The 10,668-nt window shown below is 40.2% G+C and overlaps 2 protein-coding genes across 6 annotated transcripts in view; both read right to left on the bottom strand.

Annotated features, from left to right (window-relative positions):
• Positions 1–204: 204 nt before the first annotated feature.
• Positions 205–7,450, bottom strand: LOC135512856 (major facilitator superfamily domain-containing protein 12-like). The gene is made up of 10 exons (XM_064935308.1): positions 6,745–7,450; positions 4,733–4,943; positions 4,388–4,520; positions 2,777–2,980; positions 2,592–2,684; positions 2,372–2,464; positions 2,091–2,261; positions 1,890–1,984; positions 1,638–1,768; positions 205–938 (listed from the first exon to the last, which is right to left on the bottom strand). Exons 1-10 carry the CDS (start codon positions 7,022–7,024, stop codon positions 892–894), a joined length of 1,458 nt encoding a protein of 485 aa, XP_064791380.1. The 5' UTR covers positions 7,025–7,450; the 3' UTR covers positions 205–891.
• Positions 7,451–9,511: 2,061 nt separating this feature from the next.
• Positions 9,512–10,668, bottom strand: part of LOC135512855 (casein kinase I) — a 42,473-nt gene continuing 41,316 nt past the window's right edge. For all 5 annotated transcript variants that reach the window (XM_064935301.1, XM_064935306.1, XM_064935303.1 and 2 more), the window contains one exon: positions 9,512–10,503. In XM_064935301.1, the coding sequence (XP_064791373.1) occupies positions 10,449–10,503 (55 nt within the window). In that variant the 3' untranslated portion in view covers positions 9,512–10,448. The remainder of the gene's footprint in view (positions 10,504–10,668) is intronic.

Genomic DNA, 10,668 nt, shown 5'->3' with positions numbered 1-10,668 from the left:
GACCTTTTCTCTCTTTGCTTCTCTTGATTATATTTCATAACCTTTGGACTCAACTGACTGTACTCACCAAATGGTTACAATGTGTAACTCACAACATTAAATTCAACCTTAACAACCACATAAATCCAACCTGCAATGTGGTCAATTGCAATTGCTACCCAGGGAGCCCACCTGTGGAAAAATAGTATGAAACTGTACTGATGATGAATTGTCTCATCTCTCTCAGTGAAGATGTGAGTGAGATGTAAATGTTTATTCCTCAGAGACAACTCATCTGCATTTTCATCAAAAACTAGGCATTGTGGTAATTTTGTCCCACCATGCATCAGGCAAGCGTGTCCAAAAGCTCTCGCAGTCTTAAAAGACACAAGACATGAACATTTTAAATCTGAAAAGAATCATCCAAAAACAGTTTACATCTCTGCGTTACTGACAATTTCAAAATCAATACAAAGAAAAGCTGAAGGAAATAATGGAGACAATAGACTATACATAATAACATCTATGGAAGAAAAAAATGATTCCCTTTCAAGTGTAAAACATTGACATGTCTGTAAGTAGGCGTACAGTACGCAGTATTATTAAAGTAGAATATTGTACCCATTTATTGGTACCCATCATTGTAAATAATCATTTGTTCTTCACTGACATTCCTAGTTAAATAAACATTTTAAAAAATTATTTTCTTCCCCCCATAAATGCAGTAAATCTAAATTGTTTAAAAGGTATAGATAGATATGGGGGTGTTAAAGTCTTGCTGTAATGTTCCTGATGTATTTCCAATGGGTATACTGAAAGTCTCCTGGTCTTTGTCCTATGAACAGGCATAATGTTTTCCTCACAGATGAATCAGTGTAAAGAATCTGTTCTTCAGTTGACTCCTGTGTAGTTTCATTCTCTGTCTTCTGCCTCCATCTGGACAGAAGTACTGGGTAAACCTATGAGGAGAGAACAATGATAGGAAATACATAGCTAATGCATTATAGGAGATTTTCAACCAGTGTGCCCATGTTGTGTGCAAGGACAATTTCAATCTGAGGTGTAGTTCAACATTTTTCCACTAGATGGAGGCGTGGCTTTATTTTATGGCAGTAAAAAAAAGTTTGGATTAGACATTATTTGTATGTAATTAGCAAATACAAAATCCAAGTCAAAATATTTCTGTAATTAGTAGCGCAAGCTTGCAAATATAAAAAGCTAAGCATATTATCTAAATACCTTCAAGCTGCATGCGGACTAATTTTAACCCTTCCCCTGTCAAAAATTATTTGATGACCAAAACAAAAAAACACCTCTAAAGAGCAGATCTCCCACCGTTGAACTGATTTTACTGTGAGACTGGAATACAGAGCTGTAAGTTACAACACCACCATACCCTCTGCCAAGATGACACTCTCACAACCCAATAACCATATTTTGCACACACACTCAGAGATAACATCTGCATTCCCCTGCTCAGACGTTGCATGCATCAACCAATGGTTGCGTACCACGTCATCGACTATGCTGCCATCACCAGATTGCTATAAAATATGTGGTTCTTTGATACGTGAAATACCTATCCAGGTGTAAGATCTGGCATGCTTCAGCAATGTCTGAGGAGCGGAACATGACCAACAACTGATTTGAACACTTACGTTGGCAGATCCTAATAGGCCAGATGAGGAGGGTGCATAGGGAAATTGCTGCTGCTAAGGCCACACCCCCAGTCACAATCACCATGACATCACGATAGAACCACACACTTTCTGGACAGCTGTCTTGTGAACTGTATACAACCAAGAGCGACAGTTACTCGTAAAGTTGTACCCTGGTTTCCCTTGGGGTCTGCAAACCGCACTAAAGAAGGGATATTTAGAAGAACAGATCCCAGTCTGGTCCTTACTCACTTGCAGGGATGCAGTCTCTGGATTATGACGACACCAATGCCATTGGCCACCTTATCTGTGAAGCTCATCGCCCCGTACACAAAGGCCCCACTTTGCTGCCGAACAAGGTCACAGTTCATTCCTTTGACATGGTCATGGTGAGAAAGGTCATGACAACAGTGGAGGAAAATCATCTAGCTACAACATACAGGGTGTTCCTACCGTCTGTTCTCCAATCAGTTTGGCCGTCATGGAGAGCGACATGACCAGGATGGTGGCAGAGCCTGCACCCAGCAGTACAGCAGCTCCGTAGATCAGCCTCCCTATGTTCATGCCCACCAACACCCAGGAGGAAAACCCCAGGATCAGCACGAGGCCTAGCAAATAAGTCATCTAAGGAGAGGGGGAATTACAAAATAAAAAAGGGTATACAAGAAACTTAATACGAGGGCTTTTTATATGATTTTTCTGACAGTTTTAAAACATCAGACAGAAAAACTCACACTAATGCCTACAAGCTTGCTGATTGGCTTCATGACCAGAGAACACACAAACCCACTGACATACATCACTAAAGGAATGGTGGCAATGAAGTTCTGGAAAAGGAGAAGGAAATGAGCCCAACATTAATACACAGTCAGCAAGTTTCACAAGCACAAAGGATTCTGAAGAATGGTTATAAATGGCACCATTATATAATGTATTATATGCATGTAGCCTTACCTTTGGTAGTAATAAGGAGTTGATGAGATACATGGAAACGTAGGTCTGGGACAAGTTGACTATCAACCTGGTGCACATGTACAGAAAAGCAACCTGGACCAAAAGAAGCAGGTTTACAGTTTAAAATACACTTCCACAAAACCTAAAGGTCATTTATAATTTATACACTCAGATTAGAGAAAGACCTGGTAAAATGAAGGCTCCTTCAACCAATGATTCCATTGGAGGAGAGATTGGGGTATGGTGTTATGGGAAGTTGGGGAGATCAGGGGTTGACTCTCATCATTCTGCGAGCCTGGCTCTTCCCTGTGAGGAACCCTCTCTCGGGTGCCCAGGTGGAAGACGAAGGAAAACACTGCCCCGATCCCCAGCACAATGAGGGACAGATCCTGATGGCAGGAGACAGGACAGGGGAGGGAGAGAGACAAAGACAGACAAGAGAGAGAGAGAGAGGGAGAGACAGAAAGACAGAGGGAAACAATATACAGAATCGTCACCTTTATTCACCAAGTACATTTACCCATACCCAGAATTTGCCTTAGAGAAGGCGTTGCCAGCAATAGACAATATACAAAAGAGAATATTGACACAGACATCATACAGAATATGCAGAATATCGGAACAGTAAACATAAAACTCTGGAGTATAGGCTGATTACAGAGGGAATATACAACATACAGAGGGGACATAGAGATATATAGCAGAGGGATGCTGCCGTGGCGAATATATACAGTGCATATACAACGTTGTCGACATAGCGCAAATGCAGTACAGTGCAGATTTGCATTAGAGGTCATTGATGACTAGGTGCAGTAATCGGCTCAATGCAAAATCAACTAATCCCTATGAACCTGATGGCAGGTTTATGAGGGGCACAGCATGTTGGATGAAACTGTTCATGTGGCAGGTGGTTTTGGTCATGATTGATAGAAAGTAGATGGGATGGGCGCAGGGTGGTGGGGGTATAGTCCTGATGGCTGAGGGTGTTGTCAACTGAGGGGCAAGATGGTTGGGGAGGCTATTGATGGCTGAGGGCAACTTTGTTTCAAAACGACAGTAGAACTCATTTGTAGTTTGTGATCTGTTGGAGACCCTTTCAGAGAGACGAGCGGTCGTTGGAGGCGCTCCTTGAAACAACATTTGGCCACTTTAATCCCCTTGTTGAGCAGCTGCTTCAAAGTTCAATAATCATCTTTGTTGTTACACCTATGTGCCACCTCTTTAGCTAAGTGCAGCGCTCAGAGTTCAGCATGAATCAGGGCTTGTAGTTGTACTTTTTGACAAAAGTGCTGGTTAGACTGCAGTTTTCCTCACAAACACTGACATAAGATGTGACCCTGTCAGTGTAATCGTGAATGTTGCCGTTTTCATCTTTGAAAATGTCCCAATCGGTAGAGTCCAGGATAAAGTAATATCCAGGATTACAATCCAGATCAGCCTACCCACTGGGTACAGATGTCAATTCAATGTGTATTCCACATTGGTTCAATGTAATTTCATTGAAATGATGTGGAAACAATGTTGATTCAACCAGTGTGTGCCCAGTGGGTAGTCTGGGTACCAGTCTTTTTAACTAACATTATTCTCCTTGCCACTCCTGTCTTTGGCAAATGACAGGAGTGGCAAAGAGTGGAATGTTAGTTAAAAAGACTGCTACCCAGACTACATTCAGCCATCATGACTGTAACAATCTGAACACCCATGTGTGCTTAAGGACTAAGTGATCTTCCCATTTCATCTGTATTGTACCAGAGTACAGTTTGTAAAACTGTGAGGTTAGGAAGGGCAGCTCTTACCCTGAATATGGGGATGTCAACAATGCCCAAACTGTCAGTGACAGAGGGATCTCCAGTCTGCTGGGCCTGGAAGTGAAAGAGTAACAAGGCCACAGCATACACTGTAATATTGGCCATCACCGTGAACGCATACCTACACAGTGAGAGAGACGGTACAAGGTTGTAAAACTACATCAGAAGATATAGATTATTATGAACCATTCTTCTCTCAGCAGGCTCCTGTGGTACAGTACCTTCATTTTTCACTTGCAACTCATTTCCTCATAAATGTTTTTATTTGGGGCGATAAGAATCACCTCACTAGCTTGCTGTTTACCTCCTGCTAAAGTAGTCTATTCGGCTCACCTGTAGGCAGTGAGCTCCACCTTGGCATGCTCACTGGACACCAGCTCTGGGATGAGTGACAGGTGGGAGATCTGGGTGGTGGCCCAGCCAAACTGGAAGATGATGATGAAGGGGGTGAAATAGGTGAGCCACACCCACTGTGGAGTGTTGTCACCACATCCCAGACACGGGTTAAATATGAAGGGAAAGGAGATAAGTACACTGATAGTGCCTGTAAGGGTGGAGGGATACAAGGGATGAGGTCAGGGTAAGCAAACTATCCAGCCTATGACAGTTAGTCATGCATGGAACTAACAATAAAGAGAAATGTGGACAGGACAAAAAAAAACATTTTTCATGAGCCTGTTGTAATGATGTTTAATCAGCTGGTCTAGTTATACGATTATTAGTTAATTGATAGTTTTTATTATACAGTATAATCCTGTACAATATTATGACTATATTTTACATTTTTATCCCGAGTAATTAGGGTTAAGTGCCTTGCTCAAGAGCACATGCAGATTTTATCTAGTCGGCTCAGGGATTCAAACAGCAACCTCTCGGTTACTAGCCCAACGCCCTTAACCACTACCCTACCCGCTGTCCTACATGTACATTTACTGGGATTATTTCATAATTACATTGATAAAGGTCCAGTGTGTGGGACATTTCAAAACCTAAAGCTGGGCACCCTTACGAGGTCCTTGACCCCCCCAGAGGAGCACTCACCCTGTATTCACAGAAAGTTGCTGGTTCGAGTCCTGCCTGTTCCCCCTCAAATACTACATTGTTGGCAGTGGTGAGATGATCCCAACAGTAGCTATATTTTCATTAACTTGCCCAGTGATTTTTTGTCTACAGTTATACAGTTTGTATAGAAAATGATTCCACAATACCCTTCATAATTTCCAATGTAGTCATTTAGCAGACACTCTTATCAAGAGCACATACATTTTCGTAATGGTCCCCCATGGGAATGAAATCCACAACCCTGTCGTTGCAAGCGCCATGCTCTACCAACTGAGTTACATGGGACTCAAGACTGTTGGAAAACATTCCTCATTAAGCTGGTTGAGAGAATGTCAAGAGTGTGCAAAGCTGTCAAAGGCAAATGGTGGCTACTTTGAAGAATCTCAAATACATAATATATTTTGATTTGTTTAACACTTTTGATTACTACATGATTCCATATGTGTTATTTCATAGTTTTGATGTCTTCACTATTATTCTACAATGTAGAAAATAGTCAAAATAAAGAAAAACCCTGGAATGAGTAGGTGTCCAAACATTTGATTGGTACTGTATGTGCCAACATAAAGCCAGGGTCCGCGCCTTGGTGAAACCTGCACTCCTGTAGATCTGAAATAATTGGATAGTGGAACTTGCCAGCAAAACCAGAAAAGCAAGGGCAAGCAATTCAGGCATTCTTGAAATACAGGAAAATCCTTGTCCTGCAAAGAAACATAATTTTGATAGTTGAAAAATATATTTTGCAAGCAGTGGGCATTTAGAATTAAATGTAAATTGGAATTTATAGTTACGTGATTAAATCACGTGCTCCCGTGTACCTTCAAAAGTATTCGGCAATCACCTTTTCGAAAAACATCTGTTTCCGTCATCATTTGTCGCAATAAAGGAAGTTCAGGTTCAATAAAATAAAAATACACCCGTCTAACAGATACAAATATTGTTGATCTTTAGAAAACGTATCCTCTGTAGTTTCCTTTAGGCCTACACATCTCGCAATGATTTTGTTTTGTTATTGCGACATTTCATTAGTCTAATAAACCTGGGACAATTTAAACCGATCAACAGTCTCAAGCTTGTAGGAACTGTTCTCTTATTCTCATGTGTGCAAGAGACTTTCGACAGAAAATCTAGCCTACCTGCAAGTAAATACAGAATTATGTCCTCTGCCAAATGGTCTGGATCTTTACGGTGCACTCACCCAATAGTGTTACTGGGTAACCCAATTGCTACATAACTTTAGTTAAACCAGGCTAATCAATTATCATTATTGAAGTCATACTTACCGACTAAATGCCATGTTTTTCTTTTGCCATATGCTCCACATCCAGCTGTTTGATCCGACTCGATACCGACAAGGGGCGTGGAGACACCATCCGCTATTTGACCTATAAACAGCAATACACCTGCATATGTGCTCTTGAACCCAAGCACGGAATGGTAGTAGACCAATAGGTAGGTAAACCATAACGACGCGCAAAGGTCGTTCAAAAAGTGACCAGCTGCGTAACACAACCGCCTGAAGAGGGGTAAAGACCGCTCATTAGAGAGCAACTGGTCAGACATAACTGTTACCAACAATTTCACTTCAATATCAGTGATAAAAAAGTCCCTTTTATATCCCCAAAAACGAGCTAAGGATACACTTCTTAATTGCGCAAGGCAACTCCAAAAACGCTCGACAATATTGCTAGAAAACTGAAACCAGCCAAATTAGGATTACATCAAACTGTTGCCCTGCTTGATCAGCTGAAACGATTTAACATAGGATTAGGTCAAACTAGGTCCTAAAACAAAAGACATTTTACGCAGGCTGAGTCTCAACCTACACCCACAGGCCAGAGACTCCTATTAACTGGCAAAATTATGTTTAGAGTGAGTGCTCATGTCTTCAATGCCGCCTGTTAAAACGAAACCCATGAATTTGACATGGTTCTCCAATTTGCATTTCCAGTCCTGTAGAAACCAATATCATCCAAGTGCAGACTACTCAATGTAATCTAGCCTTGGAAGACTGAGCCTCCTACATACAGTAAGTTTCACTTCCCTCTCACTTCACTGAAATAGCTCAAATAACATGCCTTCATACAAGTTGATCAACAGCATCATGCGATTACAATCTGTGATATTTTCATATTGCAAAAGTCCTATACATTTGTGGGTTTTGAGTAAAACCCAGTGACAAGTGGTGCACCAGAGCTCAAACCACATAATCCTAATGGAGATTGGCCCGTTAAGAATCAGAATGATCATGACATGAACATAAAGATTCTTGCATTGGTGAAACTCATATTCAATCTGTTGTATTGAATATTGTGTCACTGTTGAATATTGTATAACCAAAGCACTCACAGTATAGCCAGGAGTTAAATTAGGAGGAAATTAAGTGGAAAAGAGTTCTACCACCTCCCTCAATAGCAGACAGCACATAGTGGAAATCAAATAGATTTATGATAAAAATGATCATGGGAAAACAATGTTGGAGACAGTTCTACTACACGAAACATCTCAATTTAACCCAATGAATTAACCACTTAATTTAGCTCCATTCGAGTCTAGTAAAACACATGTTCAATTATATCTATATTGCTCTTTTCAGTTTGAGATGTTTATGAAAATGTTCGCACTTAGCTGCTATTGATATTGCCCGTTTTTTTAGCAACCCTAACCCTGACCTCATGTCGACTTTTCCAGAAAAAGCTAACATCTATGACTGATCTCATTAAAACAATACATTCTGGGTCACATGGCCTTGACTCATATCCACAATGACACCAGCATACAGTATACTACCTAAAAGGGTGAAGTGATAAAGCAGTCTTTTGTAACAGGGAATATACACTAAGTGTACAAAACATTAGGAACTAATATTGAGTGCACCCCCCTCCCCCTCAGAACAGCCTCAATTCATCAGGGTATGGTCTCTACAAGGTGTCGAAAGCGTTCCACAGGGATACTGTCTAATGTTGACTCCAATGCTTCGCACAGTTGTGTCAAGTTGGCTGGATGTTCTTTGGGTGGTGGGACATTCTTGATACACATGGGAAACTGTTGAGGATTAAAAATCTAGCAACGTTGCAGTTCTTGACACATTAAAACTGGTGCGCCTGGCACCTACTACCATACCCCGTTCAAAAGCACGTACATATTTTGTCTTGCCCATTGCCCTCTGAATGGCATACATACACAATCCATGTCTCAAGGCTTAAAAATCCTTCTCTTAATGGTCTCCTCCCCTTCATCTACACTGACTGAAGTGGATTTAACAAGTTACATCAATAAGGGATCATAGCTTTCATCTGGTCAGTCTATGTCATGGACAGAGCAGGTGTTCCTAGTGTTTTGTACACTGTGTAAATCGATACAGTACTAAAAAAAATCAAGGGGGCTTTTCTTGTGAACTAATATATATATATATATATATATATATATATATATATATATATGCGCGACCCCACACTGCAGTCATCTCTGATCAAAACCATTTGGGACAACTGTATATACTGTAGATGACAGAGCATGTTGTTGTGGTAACACATCTCATGTAAGGCCATGACAAACATAGACCATTAAAATGTTCAGGCAAAGATGCATGTAACTAATGCAGCGAGGAACTTCAAAAGAGACACGGTTGTGCATTCAATACGTCTGGTGGAAACTTCAGTCAATGATGGGCTGTCGCTTCATTTGTCTTTAAAAAAACTTGACATGCTTGCTTGCTGCTACTAACTTTGATCTGCCGTCATTAATGACTAGAATTGCTTAGCTCGCAATACACAAGCTTTAAAATCGTATCTTTTTTCCCCAGAAGGTGCACATAGAGAGTTAACCTCCACTGTAAAGATCCCTTGATTGTCATAGCAGAGGAGATAGACTGTAGTTGTGATGGTGGAGACCCATACAGTCATTGCTGAAGACAGTATGACCTCTACATAGGACCACACCCTGGGAATGTCAGACATCGACAATGCTTTCAGAGCGATAAAGCACACACACAGTCAATGAGCAACATTTGGAATAACTTCAGATAACATGTCATTGCAGGACACTTACTTGAGCTTTAAACATTTTACTTGGAAAGGCACAAACTATGATTTCCTGGTTAATTATTCTGATGTAAGAAATAAAACTGAAAGACATCTTGTTTCATGTAGATTGACATTTCGGCCCTTACTCAGATTTAAGCATTGTATAGGACTATTCCTAGATCAGTCTTTATTTTGTTGTTTTCTTGTTTGTTAATTTCAAACCTATAATTCCACTGTACTTTATTTTCTTTCAAAAGTGCAATAATAAGAAAAGAGCTTAATATCTGTTTCTTTCAATCTTCCACAGTACCTGAGGCCAGTGACTGTGCTACAAAGATTTCCAGAAACACTACAACATAAAAGTAAAAGTTTGTTTTCAATCCAGGAAGTCAACTTTGAAAACTACTGAGGATTAAATTACAAAAAAAAGGGGAAAAAAATGCATAAAGATCCTCCAATTCTGGTTTAGATGAAATGCTTCCTGTTGCGTTCAGTGATTCCAGAGTTAGTATTGTTCATTCTTGCTTCTCACCTTGATCCCATAAATAAAGGACTATTTCTATGGAACAGATTTCTTTCACTCGACTCATTGACAGTTCCCTCAGATCAATGGCTGTTGAACAGAAAATGTTCTGTATGGAATCTAAAATACAACAACTGTTTCAAACAGTATCTTTTTTTATATATTCACGTCACTGTATTCACGTTTCATTTATACAGCTTTTAACGTTCTCTCAATCTCCCTTTACTATATGCAGGTACTTTAAAATGTTTCTTTCTTTTCTTTTTTTAAAGGAGCCAGAGTCTGAAAGACAACATTCCTTTACACGTCTGTAGCAGGGGAGTGCTGAGAGAGAGAAGAGAGAAAGAAAGAGAGATTGGGAAAGAGATAAGATGGGTGATCTGTGTAGTTGCTTCCATTTAAAACTTGACAGTGACCAGAATGTTTCAAGTTCTTCTCTTCACTTGTGCCGCTGGAGGGGTTTCCTCTTTCTCCTTTTGAAGAAACAACAGCACCTGCAGGCAAGGGTATACTAGTAAATTAATGTTGCATATCAAAAAATGTCATGTTAAAAATATAAACTCAACATTTAGAGGCCTTAAATGTGTGCAACTTGTTCAATATTTTGTTTGAACAGTATTTTGAATGAATGGGTTCAGAACCCATATTTCTTTTTGACA

The sequence above is a fragment of the Oncorhynchus masou genome, chromosome 24 (assembly GCF_036934945.1).
Source record: "Oncorhynchus masou masou isolate Uvic2021 chromosome 24, UVic_Omas_1.1, whole genome shotgun sequence".
Lineage (NCBI taxonomy): Eukaryota > Metazoa > Chordata > Actinopteri > Salmoniformes > Salmonidae > Oncorhynchus > Oncorhynchus masou.
This window is presented reverse-complemented; position numbering and strand designations above follow the sequence as displayed.

What these genes read in the sequence shown, in the direction of transcription:
- LOC135512856 (XM_064935308.1), bottom strand. Translation starts at nt 7,024, where the DNA reads ATGTCTGACCAGTTGCTCTCTAATGAGCGGTCTTTACCCCTCTTCAGG. An exon ending in ACTCCTTATTACTACCAAAG is followed by an intron (nt 2,465 to 2,591) that starts GTAAGGCTACAT and finishes CTCCTTTTCCAG; the next exon opens with AACTTCATTGCCACCATTCC. An exon ending in GCAAGCTTGTAGGCATTAGT is followed by an intron (nt 2,262 to 2,371) that starts GTGAGTTTTTCT and finishes CCCTCTCCTTAG; the next exon opens with ATGACTTATTTGCTAGGCCT.